At 50.6% G+C, this 25422-nt stretch overlaps 9 protein-coding genes across 9 annotated transcripts; 6 read left to right on the top strand and 3 right to left on the bottom strand.

Annotated features, from left to right (window-relative positions):
- Window positions 1–195: 195 nt before the first annotated feature.
- On the bottom strand, window positions 196–1163 carry NFIA_010560 (bZIP transcription factor; the record flags this gene model as incomplete). The annotated part of the gene is made up of 2 exons (XM_001264271.1): window positions 196–764; window positions 851–1163. The coding sequence occupies 2 exons, from the start codon at window positions 1161–1163 to the stop codon at window positions 196–198; spliced, it is 882 nt and encodes a 293-aa protein (XP_001264272.1).
- A 3446-nt stretch (window positions 1164–4609) lies between these two features.
- On the top strand, window positions 4610–6192 carry gwt1 (putative GPI anchor biosynthesis protein Gwt1; the record flags this gene model as incomplete). Its single annotated transcript, XM_001264270.1, has 2 exons — window positions 4610–4705; window positions 4783–6192. The coding sequence occupies 2 exons, from the start codon at window positions 4610–4612 to the stop codon at window positions 6190–6192; spliced, it is 1506 nt and encodes a 501-aa protein (XP_001264271.1).
- A 224-nt stretch (window positions 6193–6416) lies between these two features.
- Window positions 6417–8398, top strand: NFIA_010540 (amidase; the record flags this gene model as incomplete). Its single annotated transcript, XM_001264269.1, has 3 exons — window positions 6417–6550; window positions 6618–7195; window positions 7260–8398. 3 exons carry the CDS (start codon window positions 6417–6419, stop codon window positions 8396–8398), a joined length of 1851 nt encoding a protein of 616 aa, XP_001264270.1.
- Window positions 8399–8978: 580 nt separating this feature from the next.
- pdeA (3',5'-cyclic-nucleotide phosphodiesterase PDE1) lies at window positions 8979–10864 on the bottom strand (the record flags this gene model as incomplete). The annotated part of the gene is made up of 3 exons (XM_001264268.1): window positions 8979–9825; window positions 9882–10570; window positions 10829–10864. 3 exons carry the CDS (start codon window positions 10862–10864, stop codon window positions 8979–8981), a joined length of 1572 nt encoding a protein of 523 aa, XP_001264269.1.
- Window positions 10865–12875: 2011 nt separating this feature from the next.
- Window positions 12876–14846, top strand: NFIA_010520 (DUF4246 domain-containing protein; the record flags this gene model as incomplete). The annotated part of the gene is made up of 4 exons (XM_001264267.1): window positions 12876–12886; window positions 13041–13119; window positions 13173–14180; window positions 14274–14846. 4 exons carry the CDS (start codon window positions 12876–12878, stop codon window positions 14844–14846), a joined length of 1671 nt encoding a protein of 556 aa, XP_001264268.1.
- A 637-nt stretch (window positions 14847–15483) lies between these two features.
- Window positions 15484–17137, bottom strand: NFIA_010510 (putative endosomal SPRY domain protein; the record flags this gene model as incomplete). Its single annotated transcript, XM_001264266.1, has 3 exons — window positions 15484–16247; window positions 16321–16626; window positions 16684–17137. The coding sequence occupies 3 exons, from the start codon at window positions 17135–17137 to the stop codon at window positions 15484–15486; spliced, it is 1524 nt and encodes a 507-aa protein (XP_001264267.1).
- Window positions 17138–17826: 689 nt separating this feature from the next.
- NFIA_010500 (aminopeptidase P family protein) lies at window positions 17827–19430 on the top strand (the record flags this gene model as incomplete). Its single annotated transcript, XM_001264265.1, has 2 exons — window positions 17827–17923; window positions 18049–19430. 2 exons carry the CDS (start codon window positions 17827–17829, stop codon window positions 19428–19430), a joined length of 1479 nt encoding a protein of 492 aa, XP_001264266.1.
- Window positions 19431–20871: 1441 nt separating this feature from the next.
- On the top strand, window positions 20872–21311 carry NFIA_010490 (uncharacterized protein; the record flags this gene model as incomplete). Its single annotated transcript, XM_001264264.1, has 2 exons — window positions 20872–21215; window positions 21281–21311. 2 exons carry the CDS (start codon window positions 20872–20874, stop codon window positions 21309–21311), a joined length of 375 nt encoding a protein of 124 aa, XP_001264265.1.
- Window positions 21312–22571: 1260 nt separating this feature from the next.
- On the top strand, window positions 22572–25007 carry NFIA_010480 (J domain-containing protein; the record flags this gene model as incomplete). Its single annotated transcript, XM_001264263.1, has 6 exons — window positions 22572–22601; window positions 22667–22751; window positions 22815–23041; window positions 23127–23781; window positions 23846–24784; window positions 24850–25007. 6 exons carry the CDS (start codon window positions 22572–22574, stop codon window positions 25005–25007), a joined length of 2094 nt encoding a protein of 697 aa, XP_001264264.1.
- Between the last annotated feature and the right edge of the window lie 415 nt (window positions 25008–25422).

The following is a 25422-nucleotide window of genomic DNA, read 5'->3' as shown; positions in this document are numbered from 1 at the left end:
GCTTCAACCTCGACTTCGACCTCAGGTGACACACCAAGTCCTCCGAGCATACGCGTCGAGCCTCTCTGGTCGAAGCGCTAGCTCAATCGACATGCATCGAGTCTTCTTCGACGGGAGTATTGAATATAATACTCAAAATCTCCCTTGATATTCGGGTGCCGGGTGGAAAATGCTTGGAGTTTCCGGTGAGTGAGTTCAAGACTGATGTGGCCAGCCGTAGCTGTAGCCATGGTTACCTCCTGGCTGATTTCCCCCTGGCTGATTAACGGGATGATGGTAGTGTTGCGAGCCTTGAAGTACTGGATACCCGCCGGCTGCCCGATCTGGTGGGACATCCGGCATTGGCATGGGCGGCTGGCTGGGTACATATGGCAAAGCTTGCTGAGGATGACGTAGAAGCTGTTCTCCACGGGCACTTTCCGGTCCGCTGGCTCGAAAGTACTGGGGGTATTGTTGGAAAGCGGGATCCGGTGCGTGGGCGACGTTGGTGTTGAAATTGGCGTGCGGGATTGCGTTGGGTATTGTATGAGGAGGCTGGGCCTGCGCCTCGAACCCGTAAGATTCGGCCCTGTTGCTGTAATCCGCATCTGATGATTCGCATATAGATGAGGACCGTGTCGAGCCGTACGTCTGCCATTCCTGCGCGACAGAAATCTGGCTCGAGGCGGAGAGGACAGAGGGCGCTCTTGACACCGGAGGTACGTTCAAGGACTCCGAGTAATGACTTTGAGGCGTGGCTCCCGCTGGGCTGGTGTATGATCCTTCTGTGAGGTCGAACCGAGGCTTTAGCAATCAATCCAGCCGCCATTTGTGCTCAAGGGTGCATGGAGCATGTTTCCCAGTCACATACCGGTACTGCTATAGCTTTGGTTACCTGTGAGCATAGCCAGTTGCTGCCTCAGGCCCTTAATCTCATGCTCTAGAGCAGCATTCCGTCGCATCACGTCGTCGAATTGCTGATTCTTGGCTTGGAGCTCAGCCACTTGGTTTTGGAGTCGCTCGATATGTTCTTTCGTCCGCTGACGAATGGTTCTTTGTGCCTCTCGATCGTTGGCGCGCTTTCGCGCCAGCTGTTCAGCGGAAAGAGTTGTCACTTTACGAGTGCCCGCGCGGGATTCTCGCTTCTTTGTCGACGATTGCGTGGTGTCTTGGTTAGAGCTCATCGTGATGTGCTGGCAGTTGCAGCTTACAACGAGTCGTTTTGCTACCAGTTTTGATCTAAACTGTCGTCAGGGAAGTGTTCGTCGTGATTGCGCATTCATTGACCAGCGATATCAATGCCTATCATACAGAATTGCGCACAGGCCCCGGAGAATCAGAAGATGGCTGTCGAAGTTTCGATATGTGACTTTGGTCGTTCCATGTGCGTGGGTCGCGGTAAATGTCCGAGTTCAAGACACTAGTCTAAAGGTCACTGACTGATAATAGTCTACTGAACATCAGATAGATGATGAAAGAGATGCCAGGGCGATGGATCGGAAGCCTTTTGTGGCGCTCGAAGAAACGTCCCTGGTTGAACCACTCGTCAGATGTGAAACGCCCGGACCACAACTAAAAGAGCCCCCAGGTTCGGCATCTTTATATACGCTCGGAGTTAGGGGCATCCGGCCCTAAAAAGTACCCAAGAGTGGACTCGTTCTTTGCGCTGTCAGCACAAGTGCGACAGTCGATATCTGCCAAGTTCGTAGAAGGGAGATAGGGTCGCCAGGTTACCGACCATCCCCTCGAGCAGTTGGGCCGCCAATGAAACAAATTGCAAGGACGAAACAACCTGTGGGATTGGCAAGAAGAGGGATAGCGTCTTTCTCCAAGAGGCTACTTTGATGGCCTATGGGTCGGCGCCATTGCACTTTCCGATCTTCCCGACTACGAGTACGCTCCACGTCTGATTCATCGCATCAAGAGAGCCAGATGATTGGTAATGGGCAACCCCCTCACAGATATTCCATTTGCTCAAATGCATCAGTGGTATTGCAGCAGACTTTGCCCAAGCATATGCGCATCACTGTCAAATATAATGAGACGAGGAGGGAATAATTCTCGATGGCGACTGCTACCCCTCGAGGCCACGAACTGGCTATGAAGTGCTTGCCCAGCCAATAGTATTGCAAAATGGCACCCCGAATAGACAGCAAGCGCTCATTGCATTATCTAATTCTTACACCGTCTGCCTGACCTATGAAGTAGATAATTAAATGAATTAGTTAGTGGGCCCTGGAGAATCATGGCCACATGGTGAGCCAGAGACCGACTGGAGGAGCATTAGAAATTAGGCCAACCCCGGGCACATCGCCGAGAAACTCCAGCGCTAGGATGGCCCCAAGTCCGAACTTTGTTGACTACTACTGAAACAGCTGCATCAATAATGCATTGGGGGAGGGGTTGCACCTGGATGGTCACAAGTCAGCTGATAACAGGGACTCACACTACAGAAAAGAAAGGAAAAGAAGGGAAAGAAATCCGTACCAGAATACATGAGTAAAGGATGTGTGTGATTTTGGACAATTTGAAGCGAAACATGCACTAGTCCTTGGCCTAGGAACGTTGGTCGCACCTGTCCCTCTATTATTTTCGACAAGTGTGCCTATGATGGCACTATTCAGCTAGTCCAGGAACCTTCTCTGTGGTCTTCTCTAGTGTGATCTGTGAGCCGAGGAATTTTGCACAAGAACTCTGATCAAGGAGCGGTCCATCATGGTCATCCGTCAACGGTCTATTCCCAGCAGGGAAATCTGATCTGGTGTCCCTTTGAAAGATGTCTTGGATCTTGCAATCCAGAGTGCGGAAACCATGGGACTGCTCCTGGAAGTCTGTGAGGATTCAACGAGACTGGGCGACGAGGGACCCTGGAGCTTTGATCGTCGAACCCAGTTTTTTTAACTACGTGATTTGCAGGAATCCGTTGACCAGCACCGTTCTGGCGAGATAAACCATTGGGGCATTGAGTAAGTGAACCGGTCAAGGGTCCTGTTGTTTGTTTGTTTGTATTTCTGGGTCTGCGGACTGCGAAAGAGCAAGGTTGTGATGCATGTAGACCGTCCACCAGAGGTCATCGGCAATATCTCAGAGCCAAGAATCAAGAGAGCCAGTAAGCTACAACATCCAATCCACGTCAAGAAAATTTTTACGGTGCACTCAATAGCCGAATCAGACATTCCAAGGCCTCTGAACTTTCTGAAGGCTGGCTGAACAATAATCGAACAGCTACGCATGACGCAACAGCGGCATGGAACAGGAAAGAATCGCCTCAGGATCATCCATGCTTTACCATTCAATCTGGAGTCGACTTTGGTTCTCAATGGATGCGAAGAGATAGGTTCTGAGTAATTGGGCGACACGGCGAGTCCGAAGATGTACCGGTATGGCACTCAATCACATCAAGGCTAGGACATATGTGGGGCCTAGCGGCTGCAGACCATAGTTATACCTTTTTGCTCAATCCGTTGGTGCTTGGACTCGGAGTATCCTTACCTCTCTGGAATTCGGTCCATTTGTTCCAAACTTCCATGTCGACCCCTGGATAACAACTGGACTAATCAGGATAGGCCACTAATGATTGATTGATAATCTCTTAGTTAGTCATATAAACAACGTGGCTTCGTAACTTGACCCCGATTGCCTAAAAAGGAAATGGTGACATGGTCAACAGTCGCGGACAGCTTGAACTGGTTGCTTTCGAGACTCAAGGTCCACCATATCAGGATGACTCGAGATACAGAGCCCAAGTCATAGTTCCTGACTCTTTTGTCGATGTGTTCACAAAGTCGTAGCGAAGCACGGAGTACAATTGTCGGGGTTATTTGTTGCCGCACTCCGTACGTATGTGGATCAATCGCGACTCGGCTGGTTTCCGGCCGCATAGTTTGAACTAAGGGCTTGAGAAGGAGTTTGCTTGACAGTGCACATAATCGATTTGCCAGAATCCAGGTTCCAAAGCGGTTAAGTTCATTGTGGACAAAGCCTAATAGGGGAGTAGATAATGCAAACACTCCGTAGTGGCGCATCAATATCCCACCTCCAACTGCCATCAAATCGTAGCATAAGCTCGAGAGCCCCGGCTGTTGGACCCCCCTCACCCCTGCACCAGGATCAGTAGAAGCAGTCAGTCATCCACCAGAGGATATCTACCGGTTATCCCTGCAGCTATGGTTATCCAGTGCGAAGCTTTCATTCAGTCACGGTTCCCCGGCCCGCAATCGCCTTGTTTGCATGATGTAATGCTCTCTGGTGGGTGAACAGAGTACGAATGTGTCCCTGTCATAAGGCAGCTTGTTTCAAGCTTCCGAGTATAGTCTAGTAACGATGCGCTCACCTGAGACATCGGAAGAACCGAGATGGAACTATTCCCGATTTCTCACCCCTTAGAAGCTTCCTACTTCTACAAGAGCGAGCAATAATGGGAAAAATGGTTTGAGAACGTCGGTATCGAGGCTCTTGTTGGGGAAGCATCTTAGTAGGAGCCTGAATTTTCAGGCTACTACTTGGAGGCCGCCCGATACGTGACAGTTGGTATCTTCGGTTCTTCCTTCATGCAGCCTGTAGTTGAGATTGACTCTTCTGGATGAGTTATCTCCAAATAAAGGTGCAAATCGCGCGACACTGAGTCAAGATGGATCCAAATTATAAAGCTCGCAAAGAGGCCTTTGTCTCAGGTCTTGCAGGAGGAAGCATCCTGGAAATCAACGCCGTCACCCTGGTTGCTTCGGTTAGTGTTACTATCTTATTGTGGCTACTTCGTCTACATTGTTTCTCGACTAACCGGATCTCTTTGCGATCGATCAGGTATCCGTTTTTCTGTGGTCAATTCTACAATCTCGCCTATCCTTTTTCACTCCCTGCAGCGCCGCCGCCCTCCTCGTTGATTTCCTGCTCAATGTACTAGCTATCTTGTTCGCAACCACTTTATACTCTTCGGCGCCTCTTCTTCTCAATCTCCTTCTGATATCTCCCGCTTTGCTGATACTCCTCTCTACGAAACGTCCTCGGACACCGGTCAAAGCGAAACCTCCTCGCCAGTCCGCTATAACTGGGAAAGATGACCCGAAACATGCGACAGCCTTGCCAGAGTCTCTACCCATTCATCCATTTCTCACGACATATCGCGCCGCCATGATGATTATCACGTGCGTCGCTATTTTGGCTGTCGATTTTCGCATTTTCCCTCGCCGATTCGCCAAGGTAGAAAACTGGGGTACATCACTCATGGATCTGGGGGTTGGATCTTTTGTCTTTTCGGGCGGAGTAGTATCCGCTCGCTCACTCCTCAAGAGCAGGATCAATGGCTCTAAAAGGTTGCCTCTTGCCAAGAGGTTGATTGCGTCGACGCGACACTCTATACCTTTGCTCGTCCTCGGCCTGATTCGGCTATACAGCGTCAAAGGCTTGGACTATGCGGAGCACGTCACCGAGTACGGCGTACATTGGAACTTCTTCTTTACGTTGGGTCTTTTGCCTCCGTTCGTGGAGGTCTTTGACGCCTTGGCTACGCTCATTCCGTCATACGAGGTTCTCTCCGTGGGGATCGCCGTCTTGTATCAAGTTGCCCTGGAGTCAACGGACTTGAAGAGCTACATTCTCGTCTCCCCTCGTGGGCCAAGCTTACTGTCCAAGAATCGCGAAGGCGTCTTCTCCTTCTTAGGTTATCTCGCGATTTTCCTTGCTGGTCGTGCGATCGGCATTCGGATAATCCCTCGCGGAACTTCTTCCTCAAGAAGTCCAGAACAGGCCAGGAGACTCGTACTGATCAGCCTTGGCGTGCAAGCGTTAGCTTGGACCGCTCTCTTTGTGTTGAACTCCACTTATGCGATGGGATACGGAGCTAATATCCCTGTCTCACGCCGCCTCGCTAACATGCCCTATGTCCTTTGGGTTTCGGCGTTCAACAACGCGCAACTTTTTGTATTCTGCCTGATCGAAACATTCTGCTTTCCTGCAGTTCATCGGACAACGACTCAAGAGAGCGAATCTCAGCGAGTCGATTTTGCTACGAGCCGAATCATGTCGGCCTTCAATAAGAACAGTCTCGCGATCTTTCTTTTGGCCAATCTTCTGACTGGAGCTGTGAATCTGAGCATCTCCACAATTGATGCTAATACTGCGCAGGCCATGGCTGTTCTCATTGGATATTCATCCATTATCACAGGGGTTGCTTTAGCATTGCATCATGCCAACATCAAAATACTTCCTTTCTAGGGTGTTTACGAGCAATTGGTGGTGTCGAAGATATATAACTGTACCATATGAGTTATACAAATATAAGAGTACGATGTCCATAGACACATGTGAACCGCGGTAGTCAACTACGTCAGTGGGGAAAGCAAAGCATACTATCCGTATCCTGAATTTAAATATGGAACTCCCCGAACACTACTCTTACTGTCGATCCTTCACTTTAGAAAAAAAGATTGCTAGATGAAATGGAGTCCATTAAGAACGAGATTCGATTTGTTCACTATCCTGAGGTCCGCGAAGGACCGTCCGTTCCCTACCAGAACGAGACACAATCGATTCCCGTCTTCCGCGGCACACCCTTGGCCATCGGAGCTGCCGTGTATGTGGATCTCGATCCCAGAAACTAACACCACCATCCATCTCACCCAACTGACATCTCGTCACAGCATTCACTCCGTCGGATTTGTTCAAAGCTTCTTCTGGCGCAATGCAGGGTTTGACGTGATTCGCGAAATCCCACAGCTGCGCGACTATGCTCCTCGCTACGATCCAACTGTGATTCCCGTCGCGGACTCGAGGCGTGCAGCCACAGAGGAGCTTCCACCATCGCCAGAAAGCAGAAAAGGTTCTGCAAACTACTACACTTCTGCGGACTACCATGCGCTGTACAAGTCCGGGAAACTGACTCCGACTGCTGTCGTGGAGGCACTGCTACCCCTGATCCGGCGTGATGTTCGACCCCCCGGGAAGCACTCGGTCGCCTTTGTGGAGTCGCAGGTAGAGCGGATTCGCGCGGCGGCGGAAGCTTCGACTCAGAGATACAAGCAAGGTCAGCCCCTGGGGCCTTTTGACGGGGTGCCGGTCGCGGTCAAAGACGAGGTACACGTCGAAGGGTACCGACGAAACCTCGGAAGCAACCTGGACTTCAAGGGGGGGTTTGAGGGCACCTCTTGGTGCGTGCAGAAGTGGGAGGAAGCTGGTGCTATCATTATCGGGAAGACTACCATGCACGAGCTTGGTCTGGGTAAGAATCGAACCTCCCCATTAGTCCTGAAGACCAGAAATCTTACAAGCACTCCCGGAGACAGACACCACCAACAACAACCCGAACTACGGGACACCCAGAAACCCTCACAACCAGAGATACTACTGCGGTGGCTCCTCAGGAGGGTCTGGTTATGCGGTCGGAGCAGGCCTGGTGCCCATCGCGCTCGGCGCGGACGGCGGAGGCTCAATTCGCATCCCCTCTTCCTTTTGCGGGATTTGGGGCCTGAAACCCACACATAATCGTGTCAGCGGCTTCCCAACAGCTTCGCTGGCTCCAACAGTCGGCGTCTACGGACCGATGGCAGCCAGCATCGATGACCTGGCTCTGGCCTACCGTCTCATGGCAGCCCCCGCGCCGGCAACCGAAGACCCCGTCTCCGCCACCTTCCCAGACCCCATGTCGAGCATCTCATCTACGGCTCAAAGACCCCGGAGCAAGACAATCGGTATCGTCCCTTCCTGGATCGACCGCGCCGAGCCACCCGTCCGAGCCGTCTTCGACGCCGCCCTCGACTTCTACCGCAAGCAAGACTACACCGTCGTCGACATCGCCATCCCCTACCTACCCGAGGGCCAGCGCGCACACGTGCTAACGATCATGGCCGAAATCGCGTCCGGCCTGAAACCAGCGCAGATCGGCGCCCTCACAGCCCCCAACAAGGTCCTCGTCAGCATGGGCATGTGGCAGATCACCGCACAGGATCTCATCGCCGCCCAGCGCCTCCGCAACCTCCTCATGGCCCACCTCGCCTACCTCTTCCGCCAACACCCCGGTCTACTCATTCTGACCCCGACATCTCCCATCCCCGGCTGGAGGATCGAAAGCGAGACGGATCTTGCCCGCGGCGTGTCCGACGGCAAGGCCTCCGTCCGGAATATGGAGTATGTCTGGCTGGCGAATTTCAGCGGGTGTCCAGCCATCAGTTGTCCCGCTGGGTACTCCGGTGGTGATAAAGGGGGCCGTGTCCCCGTCGGTGTAATGGCTATGGGCGAATGGGGAACGGAAGAAGATCTCATCGCTTTCGCAAGGGACGGAGAAGCGATCTTGGATCTCCCTGGGAACCAGCCATCGAAATCCGATCGGCCGGATGGGGTGTCGACTGGCTTGAGGATTCCGGGCGGCGACGGCTGTCTATGGGAGGATGTGATTGCGAAAGCTACCGCAGAAGGCTCCTCTTGAGTGGGACACCTATACACTGAACGGGATGAAACTTATCTTACGTATATAAGACCGTAGTCTCGCGATCCTATGTGTGCTGGTTCGCCTTTGGACGATTTGTATAAACAACCTAGCTTAGTCTGACTCAGAGATGCGTGCTGCTGACCGAACTACCGCAGAACACGACATGGTTCTTGATTGAGATTTGACATGCTTGGGATAAATTCTATGGACAGGAAGGAGGTCATAATTCGGCATGCAAACAATCAACCACAGCCAGGAGGAAGTATATTATATTATCATGGTATGCACAAAAATGGCTGTCCAGCAGCCGTGAAGAACGCCATTGTTATTGTCGATGGCTTCTGCTCTTGATGTATAGGGGTCATGGACTAGGGTAGATCAAATCAACGTCGTAGACGCACAGTCGGGACTGCCTCGTTGCAAATAAAATATGAAAGTGTCCTCACTTCCTTCGTTTAAAACGGTCAAAACCAGGCTTGTACATAACTCTGGGGTGCAAGAGAGTATGGACTGGTAGCAGTCAGTACCCATAATTATGACTGCAAGAGGGAAAATTGCGTTCCGCAACTTCCCCGTTTCAAATCCAGATGCCTTCTCCACGATGGGGAGCGTAGAACTCGCAGCCTAGTCTAGCGGCTTCGCCTCGGGATCGAAGCTGTTGTAAAATTCGTTCTCGGGGAGGGATATCATCAGTCAGGTCTTCTTTGATGTGTATGATATAGATAGATAAGCCCGACAGCGGAAGCTGTCCATAGTCACCGGTTTGAGCTTCTCCAGGGCTGGTGGACTGTGGTGCAGGATCCGCCGGATTTCCAGTATCGCTTACATCGTCGGGCTCGTAGTAGCTCGGTGTCGGCTCGTCATGAACCAGCTCAGGGATCTCAAACAAGCCTTCCGCGGTTGAGTAGAATCGTCGTCGCATGTCGGCCGTAGCAGAAGCCATGTCGGCCCTCTTGCCGGCTGCAACGGAGAAGCTCTGAGGACGCTTGGATTTCGGACTCACTTGGCCCCCACTGCCGCCATACCTGTTGGAATCTGAGTGTTTACGCTTTCCGATACTCGATATCGCCATGCGTGGGTGACGGGCTTCCATAACCTTCCCCGCCAGCAACGTCAGTTCCGCGATCAGGTGTCGCGGACAGAGATGACCGTATAAAGTTGCATCCTCGACGGAATCGTCATACGAGCATTCAATGAAGATGGCGCGCAATTTACCGGTCGCAATTTTCGGTCCTGCTGCCTCCCAGACGCGTTTATTGCGTGGGTCAAGCGATACACAGTCGGGTTCGACGTCACCGAAGATAATGATCTCATTGCCAGTATCGTGATCACGGATGAAGAATGCAGAGCTCTCCACTGTTGCCCAAATGGGCTCTTTTGAGTTTGCTGAGAGCATTCGGGGAGAGCGAGCTGGAGAATATATCCTTCAAATAGTTCAATGTCAGTGGAATACCTCGGCGTTCCAGTGCGGTAGACTTACCCTGCGTCCGTAGAGTGATCGACGGATATAGCTCTGGAAGGCAGCATCAGTGGATCAGCAGCAAAGACTGAGCTACCCACGCGGTGGTGAGTACCGGACTCTGGGTGAAAGCGTTGCCTGCATCGCCCATGACTGACGCCGAGGCATCGGGCTAGAAGACCGTCACAGGCTCGAATATATCCCTTCGCATCTCCACGCCCGAACCTTGGATTCCCTCCTTCAACAAGACGTTGATAAGTCAGTAGACCCGCCCCGCCATCTTCATCGGACAAATTTGGCCAGATCACGTCGTTAAACATATGGTTCTTTATGGCAGCGACAATCGACGGTAGAGCGGCCAAAGGTTTGGGCCCGTTTCCTGCTTCAAGCATGGGCGTGTTGATCGCCAGGCCAGACAGGTGATCCAAGTGAGCATGTGTGATCAGGACAGCTCCAATGATGTCTCGGAAGATATGTGCAGCATTGGCTTGAGCAGACTTGTAGGGCATTCTGAGGCCGGCAAAAGGCCCTTCATCCATCATATACGAGCCATCTCTTAATTCCGCATTGTATTGCTCCAGAGTGTGAATAATTCCTGAAACAAGGGTACCTGCGTCAACCGCAATCACCGAATTCGTCGACCAGTTCGTCGATGTTGATCGGACAAGAAGTCCAGTGAGGCTGTCTTCACGAGGACCTCCCGTTGGACCCTTCATGAGACAAGATGTCAGTTACCGGTTTGACTGCATGTTAGGACCCGACGCTAGTCCACACAGTTCACCGTGCGAATGGTTTACATATGGAAGAGATACTTGGAAACCGGCAAGATGGATAAATCAACGAGGAAAGGGGACAAAGAAAAACTTCAGAAGTCATTTTATTTCATAGGAATAGCTAACGCCAAAGATCCATGTTTTCTGATACGTAAACTCAAGGGCAAGAATTGAGCTAAGAAACAATGAACTTACCAAGACAATCACCTGAAAGGCTGCTTTATCCGCCATTGTCAACAAACTGTCCAGCCTTTCCGTACACGCTCCCGAGACAAACAATCGAGCAACTTCGTTTCAATGCGTCGCAGTCTCGGCAGCTCAGAAACCGATGCTGTGTCTCGGAAAATTGAACCCCGAGATTGGCAATGTCTCAGTACTCTCGACGAAGAGAGTGGATGTAGAAACCGAGCAAATGCGAAGTCTTATGTGTTTACCTATAACCAGCTCCGTATGCGTCCTAAGCACCCTCTATCAGAACTCCTACTCCACAACGCGGAATAGACGAGAACGAGGGTCTCAAAAACAAAGTTTCGTGTCACCCGCAAGTTTCGGGGTGCAGTATGTGAGTAAGCGACGCGCGTGACTGTTCTGTGGGATCCCTGGTAGGAACCGGCTGGCTGCAGAGCAGGAGGTGTCCCAGAACTTGGGACCTTTTTATTTTTTGGGGCAGTACGGGGTTATGAGAGCCTTTGCCCAGACTCGTATCACAGCCAACAGATGACGGTCCAGATGGTAGGGATACGATTCCAGAATGGCGGGTTGGAACACAGACGGCTCTTTAATTGGCGATAGTGCCCAACAATCCAACTAGAGCTCAGATCCGAGCACACACAATGTGATTGTTTTCTCGTCCACAGGGCTGCAAGGCTCGCATGAGTCCACCGCCACAGAAAAATTCCAGTTGGAATTTTGATGGCGGGCAGTCGTCCAAATAAACCGACACCATCAAACTAACTGTTCGAGGGAGTCTCCTCTCAAGGATCACACTAGCGGGCCGTTTTGAGTGGCTGAGCGAGGTCGGCGATAAGGCTGGCCGACCATGGATGACTCTGATTGTGATGGGTCTGGAGAGGGATCTGCAACTCAATATGAGATAAGATTAAGATGGAGAGACAGCTGGAGAATAGTTCTCGTCTGCAAAGCTTTTCTAGAAGCAATATGATGAAGGAAGTGACTGTCTGTTGGCAAGTAAGCGGCTACAGACAGGAGGAGTGAAGGACGAAGTTTCAGGTGGTTGACGGTCGGAGGTCACGTCGATGAGAAGCTCAACCATTTCAGACTTCCCAGCTGTTCATCAGTTAATGGTACCATCTTCTTCAAGAGAAAAAACACCACCGTACAATCAGGGGTACAGGAACCCTTTTTTCAAGAATGTACCTCTCTATGCAGAGGATTTATGGTCGGCGACCTGATAGACGGACAGACTGGTATGACGTTACCACTCAAAAGAGCCACCTATTGTAAACATAACATGTTAGGTATCTGTGGGGACAAGATGCTGCTGATTGGTACCTTTGAGTTTGACTGCTGAGATCTGGCGGAGATCATTTCCTGCTGGAGGACTGGATAATCATTCTACCTTCTACCATAGATGCAAGTTTACGGAGTACAACTGTAGGTTGGACATATCTATACAGCAGATCATTGCTATAAAGCAGAGTGTGTGCCTGAGGCCTTCTTGCCTTGGCAATTCCTGCCTTGCAGCCTTGTCCTCTGGGATCGCCAGTCTTGCTCTATAATATTCCACCGTCTTTAATGATGCAGAACCTCTGCATTATTATCCGATGCTTTAAAATCTGATATGTCCCTTGAAAAGGAGTCTGAGTGGACACTAGGCAGCAAGCCTTCATGATTATACCACTCCTCAGAACCAGCTTTGATGGAAGAACTGCACAGGCTTGCAGGAACATGTGAATAGGGAATACATATCCACCAAAGACCACACAATGGAACCCACCTGGGATGAGATGCGCACCAGTGCATGCAAATATCTCAGCGCAGCTCCACCATTGCACCAACACGAGGCTACAAAGCAATACTTTGTCCTCTCCTCTCCATTTTGTCTCGTCTCCAGAATGATGAACAGCACACGTTGCATCTCAAATCTCCGAAGGACAAGGTATCATTACCCAAGGGCAGTCTCAATCCGCATTCGACATGGAGAGCTCGAAGGAGGAAGGTCCTCCGTCGGGAATACAGTCGGATCCGCTTATGCTACCAGGTCTCTCTATATCCTTGTTCCATGAACACCGGGTAAGAGTCGTCTCCATACCTAGGAGGGTGTTTCTGATGGTTGAAACCCGCAGGACCAATTTCGCATAGCTTTGCACCCCTCAAACATAACTGAGCGCTGCACGTAAGTTCTCAAGCAAGGATGGAGACCTCTTCGACAACTGACATGTCTCAGCTCTGAGAAGACTCTCTGGGAAATCACTATGGTACACGTCATGAACAATATCACAGATGAGCCCGGTTGGGAGAAAAGGGTGAGAGTCGCGGCTCAACTTCTGCTCCCACACACATGCTGAAAGTAGATTAGATCTTTGACGAGGATTGCGCTAGAGAATGGCGCCAGAAGTCCCTCGACGTCTATAACGGCCTTAGCCCCGAGATGATGGATTGGGTCATCGAGGAAGTTACGTTCAAGGCTGAAATATTCCTCAAGAAGGGAATGGTCACGGTGTTGGACGGAGACGTCGTCAAATCCGACATTGCTATCACAGCGGATATCAAGCTTGCCCTCCAGGCGGCTGTGGAGCCTCTGGAGAACATTGCTGAGCATGACAAGGACTATGAGCCCGGGTCGGGAGGACAGGTCGTCAACTTGGTTGATCCGTCCTTGTTCGCGCTCGCTTATAGTCGTAGTCAAGTACTCCCAGACAGAGTGATCGGACTCGATGACTGTCTTTCCCATTCAGGAGGGGCCAAGGCCCTGGAGGTGAAGTGGGAAGAGCACGATCCCTTCAGCGTAATCAATAATGGCAGAGCCAGAACTAAGCGTGAATTTCTTGACTTGTTCACTGCATATAGTCTGGATTACCAGTGGCTGCCATGTGAGATCAAATTCAAAGACACTACGGAGGGCTGCCGTATTGCGTCCTACATCAACAATCTGCGCCCAGATCACCATCGCCCGCTTTATGATGCACTCGAACGGATCATCACAGGCGTCATTCCTCTGTGGAACATGAGTTTGACGCCTTTGAGAACCGAGCGACTACATCGCCGAAATAGGATCAAATTTGAGCGAATTGAATACCTGCCGAGCTCCAACTCGCTGCGTGAAGTCCTGGAGCTTGGGAGTCTGAGTGATTTTGAGGATATCTATGACCGTCTCTGGGAAAGAGAAAAGTCTCGTCCAGTTAAGCCTCCAGAGTCCGGGCCCATTAGTCTCTGGCTAGATCGACTGAGAAGCGAGAACCCCATTGATCTTCAAACCACATTCCGTGCTAGAGGATTGCAGGTCATTGTGAAACTGTCCAACATCGAATTGACACCCGAGACGCCAAGATACACCGGGACTCCCTGGCATTTCCAAGGGCTATTGGTAAGTCTTATTTCCTCCACTCTTCGCCATCTGTTCCATGACACGCTGCATGATATGCACAAAGCAAGAAATTCATGCTGATAGAAATCTCAGAATGAGCATATCTGTGCAACGGCCATATACAACTATTCCTGCGAAAACGTCACCACTCCGATACTCTCCTTCCGCCAGAGACTTTCGCTGGACTGGCTGCACGAGAATTACTTCGACAAGGGATTCGGCCTCCCCTGGCTGCCTCAGGTCTTCGGGTGCAACGAGGAAGAAAAACAGATCGTGGACCTCGGCCAAGTCTCCTGCCACGAGGGCCGTCTTGTGACCTTCCCAAACATTTTCCAAACCAGTCTCGCCCCCGTGCATCTCGTTGATCCGAGTAGACCGGGTCATTGCAAGTCCCTGGTGTTGCATCTCGTCGACCCTTATGTCCGTATCATCTCGACCGCCAACGTCCCACCCCAGCAGGCGGGCTGGTGGAATGGCTTCAATATTCGACGAGATGTTCTGGCTCAAAAGGGGCTCCCAGTAGAGCTGCAGGATATGGTGCTGGATTACCTTGAACCATATCCTCTCACTATTGAAGAGGCCCGCGAACTCAGACTTAACCTCATGAGAGAGCGTGATCGTATCAGGAGGGAGCAGACTGAAAAGCTGGAGACCTGGAGGTTTTGATTACCCCTTGTCTCTATGATTATTAGATGTCATTCCAGCGGCTTGAAAGACACGAGCTGAGGAGCTTGCTTCGATCAATTACTCGTCAACGGAGATGCGGTTGGAGGGACAGTGTTATTGGGGCTTACTAACAGCTGCTTGATAGTTTGCAAATCGATGGATTTGACAGAAGGGCTTCACTTTGGGAATAGACCCCTGGGATTAGGCAGTCACTAAGATAGACTCGAGGAATCTCTTCGACGCATGGCTGGTTGCAGCTATGTGAGATATTTCAAGGACATATGGAAGCCTACGGGTTCACATTCAGCTCGCACAGAACGGAAAATACAACCAAGTCCTTGTGCTGGCCCTATGACTTATTTAAGGCGAAAAGCGAACCATAAACAGAGAACGACAGTATTTCCAATCCCTATACACGTAACTTCATATCATTGCCAGCAAAGCAAGGTGGCATAACCCATAGAAATCCAGTCATAGAATGATCCGCCCATTGAAACGCCAGACCGGGCCCGCTAAATTTGACAGTAAGACAGATGGCAAGGAGGTATACACAGAATATGAGGGTAAATAGACAGAGCGTTTTCCGAGGAAAGGGAATGATGCATCAGTGTAGGCAAAACGATAGATAGTAACGCAATCAGTGATCGCCGTCCGGCGTCGAGGTATTGTCAGCTTGGTTGCCCACAGCAGCGTCGTAACTCGGTATCGGAGGCGAGTTCTGATTTGGCAGGTCTCCTGTAATGTCACTACCTCTTCGACTGCCGTCCGGGCTCGAGTATTCGGGAGGCGGAACCTGATCAAGATCGCTTGTGTTCAATAAGGGAGTTTGTTCGTCAGCAATGGTGTTAGCATGACTCGACCCTTCACCGACGTCTTCGTGAGAGGGAATATGCGCAAGTGGAGCGAGGGAAATATCCGTTGGTGATCGGACCGGGCCGGGGCTACGAGAGGGCGGGATCCTGACGGTCGAGTTTGTCCTTGCATCCTGATAGACGCGCTGAGAGATCTGAGCAGCGCTCTCGCGACCGGACTCAAGGAGGATGCTGCCCTGCTCGCTTCCATATGGCGGCGGAGGAGCCAGGCTGCCCGTCATGGGAGCCAGGCCCCATTTTTTGACGTTGGCTTCGATGAAAACAAATCCCATCTGGCCAAAGTTCACATGCACTGTGCAAGGACCATTGGCACCGACAGTAGGGAAGAAATTCTGTGTTTTAGCCCCATGGACCACATCCTCTAATTTCTTGCCGTTGCGAGTGAAGAAGATTGTGCCGGACCGTGGTCGGTACCCTACGCCAACCACATCGCCTTGCGCTAAAGGAGGGCCGTAAGGCGTCGCCGAGAATGGCTGATTATATCGGCGGTGACCTGTTGATAAGTAGGCAACAGAAGTTTTATGGAAGCCTGCGAAGGGAGAAACTGTGTAAGCAACAGGAGTGCGGGAGAACTAGCGATGAATATTCGGACATTGACATACCTGGTAGTCGAAATAGCGGATACGGTTTTGTGGTCATGCCGATGCTGATGTGAGTGCTTTCCGGCTTCTCGTAGATCTTCGCTTCCCAGTAATAGACGTCATTCTGCTTGGGAACAGGCAAGTTGGTCTGCACACTACATTCCGAATCATAGAACTCAATTTCCGTTCGGCCTTCGACAAAACAGTTGGCAATTTCCAACTCTGGTTGGAATTCCCATGCCGAGACACCCTTTTCCTGTATCGCAAGGAACTGAGATAACGAAATGTCGGTCTGCATCGACTCGGGCGGATTGGCCTCCACGAACGCTGGCAACCATCACAATTAGCATTAATACGTAGCGCGGTCGATAGTCTCAAACTCACACTTCGCTCTCATATATTCCGACCGCGACATATCATCCATAACCTCCAAGGCCTCCGCCTCCTCGCGCGCGAACGCCTGCTCATCGTCAAATTCACCCGGTCGCCCAATACGATCAAGAAAAATCCGGCCACGTCGGGTGTACTTGAAGAAAAAAAAGATAGCGAGAACGAGGACAGCAACAGTCGCAGAGCCAAAAGCAGACAGGACGCCGATCAAGATACCCTTGCCGGTCGAACCGGATGAGTTGCCACTGACGCCAACCAGGCCGCCATCGTTGTGCGACGTTAATGACAACAGGACGTGTTCGACATTTTGGGCGACGACATCTGCGTCTGTAGATGGGAGAGGAGTCGAGCTCGATAGGAACGATGTCGGGTTCCTTATCACGGAAGTGGTGAGAGTCGAGGGAGCACCGAAGATAGCACCAGGCCCCGATGCCTCAGATCCCCGCATCGTTCATTGACCGTCGGGGCAGAGTCGACTGGCTTCGATACTTATGATGTTCCGATAGGGAAGACAGAATTAATTACAGAAGATGAATAGACACGCAAAACGTGCGAAAGAGGAGATGAGACGAGAGCAAGAAAATGGAGAAAAGGTTGGAAGAGAAATGGAAGTAAAGAACGAGAGCGAGCGCCCAGCTGGGGCGTCATTTGGTGTCTGTATGTAAGTTACGAACAAGGCCAGACGATCAATAGAATGCCGCTTCCGGGCAGACAAGATGCATTCGGAGTATATGCAGCAAATCACCCAGATCAGATAGTCTCCTACACTAATTCATGTTTAGATAACATTTCAACCATGCGAATAGTCTCTTCATACTACTGGTTGAGCTCGAATTGTCCTTGACTTTGAGTTGAAAAATGCAGGGTCCTCTGAGCAGGGATGGATTGTGTCTGCCTGTCGTATGCCTGTGATCGGTAACTTACGGTAAGTACAATACCTCTAGTCAATCGGCGGCACTATTGAAGGATAGACATCTCATGCCCAAGAGAGAGTCTCCTTCATTGCATCCCCGATGCTAGCCCTTGATCGTCGCGGCTCCTTGCCTTCCTGCTTTTTCGCGGTCTCAAACACTCACTACCTTTTGACACCTTTTGAGACCTTTTGCTCCCTTCGTCCTTCTGTTAGCTATTGAGAAGATGCGTGGCTCTGGGCGGTCAGATATCGTTATCAGTGCTGTTGATGCCCTTGATATCCGCATTACCCTGACCAGCAATGACTGCGATAAATATCCAGGTTCGTAGGGTGCTCAATCTCCTGGATTCCATCCCGCTCTCTCCCCCTTCAGAGTGTGTTTCTCAGGGCTTGTGTCTGTCCCGGTCCAAAACTTAAAACGCAAGGCTGACGGCCTCGCGGCGCAGCAAAACAACATGCTCGCAGAGTGGCTGCGAAGCTTGGTGTCTCGTCTGGGCTGATTTACCTTGTTGGTCAGCCTACAATCAATTGGGGAGATTCAGATCAGCCGCGTCCGTTCCGACAAAGGCGATACTTCTACTACCTTAGCGGGGTTGATGAGGCAGACTGCTATCTGACATATGATATCAAGAATGATCTCTTGACGCTCTATGTGCCCGATTTCGACTTGCACCGGGCCATATGGATGGGACCGACTTTGACAGTGAAAGAAGCTCAGGAACGGTACGATGTCGATCAAGTACGGTACTATGCGTCTCTCAAGGGTGACATCCAGCGATGGGCGGGTAACTACAACAAGACGAGCCTGTTATACATACTTCATGATACCCAGAAGCCCCAGGTGTTGCCAAACGAACTTCGCTTAGATGACGAATCCCTGTTACCCGCCATGGATGCAGCCCGGGGCATCAAGGATGAGCATGAGATTCGGATGATTCGAGAAGCGAACAGAGTATCTGCTTTGGCCCACCGCAAGGTGCTCGAAAATGTTCTCCGAATGTGGACAGAGGCAGAGATCGAAGGTCTTTTCTTAGACACTTGCATCTCCCATGGAGCGAAGAACCAAGCATATGAGATCATCGCTGGGTCAGGGGAGAATGCGGCCGTTCTTCACTATGTGAAGAATAATGAACCGCTTCAAGGAAGACAGCTGGTCTGTCTGGACGCGGGTGCCGAGTGGAACTGCTACGCCAGTGACGTAACCCGAACCTTTCCCCTGGCCGCCGACTGGCCCACAGCGCGGGCCAGGGACATCTACCAGCTGGTAGAAGAGATGCAAGAAGAATGCATCAAGCGTATACAGAAAGGTGTGCGATTTCTAGACCTACAGGTCCTGGCGCACGTGATTGCAATTGAAGGGTTGATGCGACTAGGCATCCTCAAGGGCGGCTCGGTAGAAGAAATCCGCGAGTCCGGGGCATCGACCGTCTTTTTCCCGCACGGGTTGGGCCATCACGTCGGACTCGAAGTGCATGACGTGTCTGCGAAACGGCTCACGGCTTTGGAGGGGGACAAGGAATACTACAGCTCGACATTGGTGCCGTCTGTGAGCCACTGTCCCTGTACACTTTCCGCACCATTATTGGAGGAAGGTATGGTGGTCACAGTCGAGCCCGGCATCTACTTTTCCCGACTAGCTCTAGCGAATGCACGAAAGCTGCACTTCGCAAAGTATATAAACTTTGACGAGGCCGAGAAATACATTCCCATTGGTGGTGTGCGCATTGAGGACGATATTTTGGTGACCAGCTCTGGGCACGAAAACCTGACTACAGCTCCCAAAGGGGAGGAAATGCTAGAGATCATCCGTCGGGGGATCGACAATTAGCCCGGCTTTTTAATTTCAGCTTCTGATGAAGGATGGGCTGCTGGGTCATGGATGGGCACATTTTCATTGTCATCGTGGTTTCATCGTTGTCGAAACAGCACATGAGGGCCTAGAACCAGCCTTCTGGGACTGGGACCTAATACCTATTGTAATGGGTGCTTACTGATGGAATGCGTCTGGAATAGCATGAACAGACAGAAGTTTCCAACCAGCCCTGTTTCACTATTCACAAATGAACAAATCAATCATGACGGAGGTTCGGATAGGATGAGATATCACACATGCGCAATCCAGGTAATATCCCTCGCAATGATATAAACTTCCCATCAAAAATAGTCGGACCGTACGGTATGATCAGATTTGCCACTCTGATTGGCATTAGTATTGCGAATTGGCGAGATTGGGCAATGGCATTATTTGGCGCATTCAGTAGCGGAGATTTCTTGTTTTGCTCCGACTTTCCGGATTATCCCCTTTTCTCTGTCGGAGTCATACCACCTTTTCTAGTAAAGGGGGAGGAGAAATGGGATCTATATTAAAAAAGTAAAGAAATTTTCTGTGGATCGGGTGAGGTCATGAATCATCGAGCTTCTTGTTTCAGAGAGTATTCTGCCAGGTCTCTCCTGAGCTCTCTCTCTAATCCTGCAGGCATGGCAAAACTAGACAACGAGTTAATTAATATTCTCTTGTCAAATTAGACTTCAACTAGAATCTACAGTCGGACAGAACCGGGCAAACTGATTATTTTTTCATCATTCCTAGCATCGGATACTCAATGGCTGGTAGTTGAAATATCACACAGAATCGAGCAATGTGCTCAGAATATGACTCCATAGTTAGGCATCATCTACCTATACCGTCGATGATTCGGGATGCTTCGCGCAATTATCCTTGCTAATTAGTCCATCTATCACCATAAATTTTCACATTAGGTACCCCTGCTTTACAACCTTCTAGACTTTACTTAGTGGATCTTCGTCAGGGTGGATCCGATTTTCGGGACGATGAGTTTTCACTCCAGCAGCCGTACAGACTTAGAGGAGGATGGCGTATCCTCATCGGCCTATCCCTGACGTGATCTCAGATGGATTACCGGATTGGGCCGTAGTGAGTCACACCACAGCACCAGCTCATCGTCAGAGCTATGCCTACCTTGGCTTTATATACCTTGTGCGTCTTTTGTATATCATATTGGATCTTCCGATCTTTTGTTTTCTTTTCTCTTGCTTTCTTCACCTCATCTCATCCTTCCCAGGGGTGATGGTCACTCCCCTCTTGCTGATTCTTTAAAAGTTGTTTACTCCTTCTCTTATATATCCAACCTGCCTATACTTTTACTATCACCCACATCAACAGGAGAGGAGTTCAAAAAGTGAAACGAAAAAATATACTTCCTTCGTCCTTCATTTTGAACCTCGTCCTCGCCAATTCCCTCTCGAGAATGGGACAGAGACATAACAGACGTCGAACACGCCAAAGATCTCGGAACCGCAGCTCCAGAGTTGACTCATCCGATTCTTCTCCGCCCCCTACGAATTTCATTGGCTCAAACGCTCCCTCTGCATACTGTGTGAGCAAGTCCAGGGCCGCCTGCAGTTCACTGGACCGCTTCCCGATTCCCTTCGCCCAGACCTGGCATCATGGGTATTCGGGAGGGCAGGTGCGTGAGCGCAAGTCGCCGCTGGAGGCAGAGCAGTATCGTCTTTTTGGAGGTGAACCGGGTGACGATGTAGACCTCTGCTATCGCATGCTGGAGTACTTTGGTGGTCTCGATTATATCGACCCGTGAGTTATTCTCCTTGGCAGGCTTCCCGTTCTCGAATTCATTCTGACTCTCAGTTTCCTGATAGACCGCACTCCTTGAAGCTGCTACCTGGGTGACGTCGAAACTAATCCGCCGGCCTCGTATCGCTGGTTTCGATTTTCTGTTCTCATCCGGGCATTGCGACGGAGAAGCAAAAAGGAAAAATAAAATTTCAATCCGATGAACGATCGACCCCTATCGTATGCCACGATCAGGACACAACACACAATACAAGCGCCGACCCCCGTCCCAACTGGCGAGGACACCAGTTTACATGGAACACCCAAGTCATGACTTGCAGCAATGAAGATGCCCGTTGACCTGTTCTCTTCCTTGGGAGTACAGCCGATCATGCGGGTATCGGAATGGTCTACCAAACACTTGGCCATGTGAATGCTGGTCCAGAATATTCCCACGCGATGTGGCAATGCTCATATCGAGAAAACCGGATGACCTGCGAGGCTGGCTTGTTTTCGCGGGTTGAATTCGCGTCCGACCTTCGGATGGTTGTTGATGCTTGAGTTCCCCGTAAACAGGCTTGCCGCGGATGGTCAGTTTCTCATCTCCACCCCACAAACAGCTCGTGAATCACAAGTTGTCTGCAGTTTACACTGCACCCAACAGCGTGTGGGATTCCCTGTCACGTCAGTTTTTGAGAGGGCAGCGCGGTTATCCTCCTCCACAGACTGAAAAATGGAGGACTAGGTCCTGCGTCATAGTGCTATTGCGCAGGACAAACTAGGTTATCGAGGCTCGTTAGGCAGAAATAGAGGTCAGGACTGAGTCGTCCATCGAGTAATGACAACTGCGATGTCAGTATGTCAGTATGTTTATGAATGATAGAGCCAAGTACTCTCTGTACAACAGAATACAATAGAAAATAAGACCACGTGGATTTTTCTTTCTTAGATCTCAAGTCTCGACAGATAAGACATTTTTTAATCACGGCGTCAGCATCGTTATCATCATCATTGGAGTTGGAGCTGTAAGGCTCGATGAATAAACAGCCTTGCGTTTATTGATGGTCCAGCTAAGCCGTATGAGGAAGGCGGTGTCGAATACGCTCCCCGTAAAGGACACGGTCAATCACAAGTTGAGCCATTGCTATGATATGGTAACTGGGATGCTGCATACTGGACAGCATTTTCCTTTGTCCTTTCCACTCCTTTGTTGCATTTTTTTAGGAGACCATGCTTCTGGAGGTAATATCTTGACTTGTTTTGACGACAGATATCATCTTCCATGAGAGATCTCTCTCATAGCTTGCCTTCTCTTTGCTAGCTCTAATACCCCAGCGTCACTGAGGGCAACCGTGTCCGCAGTGGAATACCCTCGCCATGTCTACAGATTACAATTATGATGAACAGGTAGAGACTTTTGCCTCAAATCCATGCTTCTGTTCTTGTCCATCTGATACTTATCATCTGTCTAGGGACAATTTTTCCCGTTCTTCATCCTGACTCTTACCGGCCTTGTCACCCTCCCTCTCACATACAACCTTCTCAAGCCGAGCAAGGGTGAGTCGCAGAAGAGGCTTGGGAACATAATCGAAGCCATGAATGACTGACTGTTGTATTCAGAGCTCGAGAATACCGCCCCCCGGATACAATCAGATTTCAAGCCAGAACATGGCGATCTCATCGAAGCACAGAAGCGCAAACGCCTGCGCAAGGAACGCCGTATCAAGCGCATAGTGACCGTCATTGCAGGCTATGCTATCATGGCATGGATGGCCTATCTCATCGTCGTCACTGCGAGAACCGCGCCCAAGATCTGGGATCCATACGAAATTCTGGGTATCTCAAGGGTATGAAATGAGTTCCAACCCAGCATACTGAGGTTTCGCAGGAGCGAAGGGTGTGAATGATCGCTAACTGGCTTCCCTTTTCTAGAGCGCGGACGAAAAAGCCATCTCCAGACACTACAAGCGTCTTTCTCTCATTTACCATCCCGACAAAATCCGCCCTGATCCCTCTAAGAACGAGACCATCGAGACTCTCAACGAGCGCTTCGTTGAGCTGACCAAAGCCTACAAAGCGCTGACAGATGAAGAAGTGCGGAATAACTACATTCAATACGGCCATCCCGATGGCAAACAGAGTTTCAGCATCGGTATTGCTCTCCCCAAGCTCATCGTTTCAGAAGGAAATGGGAAATACGTCCTGTTGGTCTATGGAGCTCTGCTCGGCGTTCTGTTGCCTTATGTCGTCGGAAAGTGGTGGTATGGATCTCAGTGCTACACCAAGGAGAAAGTTTTAATCGCAAGCGCCGGCAACATCTTCCGGGAATACAAGGAAGACATCACCGATGGCGGTATCATCAATGCGCTGTCCGCGGGCGTGGAGTTCAAGGACATGCTCAAGGGCTCTCACGCGGAAGCTGGACTTGCGAAACTCGAGAAGAAGGTTTTGGCTGAAGGTTCGATACTGGCACCCGAGACTCGGAAGACTCTGTCACAGATGGACGATTCCACCCGGCGAAAGGCGCTCGCATTACTGTGGGCTTATTTGGGCAGGATTGACTTGGAGGATGCTACGCTGAATGGAGGTAAGATATGGCCTTTCTGCATGTCTGAAAATCAGTCCGCTAACGAATACTTGTTTCTTTGCAGAGAAATACGAGGCAGCTCCAATTGCCCTCTCTCTGAACGAAGCATTTACAGCCATTTCCCTCGCCTTTGGTAACCTTCATCCTATTCTCGGCTCCTTCCGTGCATCACAGCATCTGATTCAAGCTGTTGCTCCGGGCTCGTCGCCACTGCTGCAACTGCCATACTTCAACAGCCAAGTCATCAAGGCTATTGAAGGCGCAGATGCCAAGGATCATTACACCGTGCAGAAGTTCATGAGTTTGCCCGAAGACAAGCGGCGCAGCCTGACTGTCGGTGCTGGTCTCCTGTCCGAGAAGCAGTACTCAACAGCCGTGTCCGTCGCCAAGCAACTACCCGTTCTTGAAGTCTCCAGGGCCTTCTTTAAAGTGATGGGAGAGAAGGTCATTACCCCAAGCAGTCTGGTGCAACTAGTTGTGAAAGCCCGGTTCATCCCCCCAGGCTCCACCAACATCCCTGAAGTGAACCCCGCCGAACTGGAAGACGTTGACCCAGATGAGGACGACCTCGACGCTCTCATGGGCCGAAAGCCCCCCAAGAACAGACCTACCAGGACTGTCAACGGCCAACAGGTCGAGAACAAGATTGAGACTATCCAACCCCCTCTCGCTCACGCACCCTACCTGGCTCGCGACCACTCTCCTCGCTGGCAGATTTTCCTGGCCGATGCCAAGCAGGGCAAGATGGCCGTTCCTCCATTCACCTTCACCACCTTCGATAAGCCCCTGTTCGACGAGGCAGGAAAGCCCACCTTCAACGTCCAAACACTCAAGATGCAGTTCCAGGCTCCTCCTCAGGTAGGAGACTTCACTTTTGTCATGCACATGATGTGTGACAGCTATCTGGGTCTCGACACAAAGCTGGACATCACGCTACATGTCGACGATCCAGCCAAGGCGGCTGCTCTCGAGGAAGAAGACGACATCAGCGAGCCCGATGAAGGTATGTTTCATTGCATTATTTTTCTGAATTGTCAAGTCAAATCACTAATCAAATCTCGATGATAGATTCTATTGCTGGCCAAATGCAGGCCCTGAAGACCGGCCAACCGCCCAAGAAGAAGGCACGGAAGCCCTCTGATGAGTCTAGTGAGGAGGAGAGTGATACGGATGGCGATGCGGGAGATACCAGCGACACGAACACAGAAACTGACGTTGACGATTAAGGGAGTCTCGTTCTTATTATCCAGAAGGGACATTCAAGTGCAATAAAAGCAGAGAACCACCAATGATTTCTCTGCAGGAATGTTACACTCAGTCAATATAAGCCTCGGATTGCGTCCATGTTGCCTCATTTGGCCATGTAGCGTCTTTGTTTCTTTTTCTTTTCAAATATCTATCCCCGCAATATGCTCGTCCATGGTTTGTCTGCTCCTGGAGTTATTTCCTGTATTGTACATGTTAGATTTGCATTTAGTCTGGGAGTTGAATCAAACTTTCTCATACTTCATATACTGTTTGTTAGTTCTCAAGGCGTCAATTTGAACTCTGATGTTGAAGGTCGAACTTTTTCAGCCAACAATACAGCCGCCCCGCAGAAAGTAACATCCCGACCCAGGATGGGATGACCAGTGTATGGAT

The sequence above is a fragment of the Aspergillus fischeri genome, genomic scaffold (genome assembly GCF_000149645.3).
Source record: "Aspergillus fischeri NRRL 181 1099437636249 genomic scaffold, whole genome shotgun sequence".
NCBI classification, from domain to species: Eukaryota; Fungi; Ascomycota; class Eurotiomycetes; order Eurotiales; family Aspergillaceae; genus Aspergillus; species Aspergillus fischeri.
This window is presented reverse-complemented; position numbering and strand designations above follow the sequence as displayed.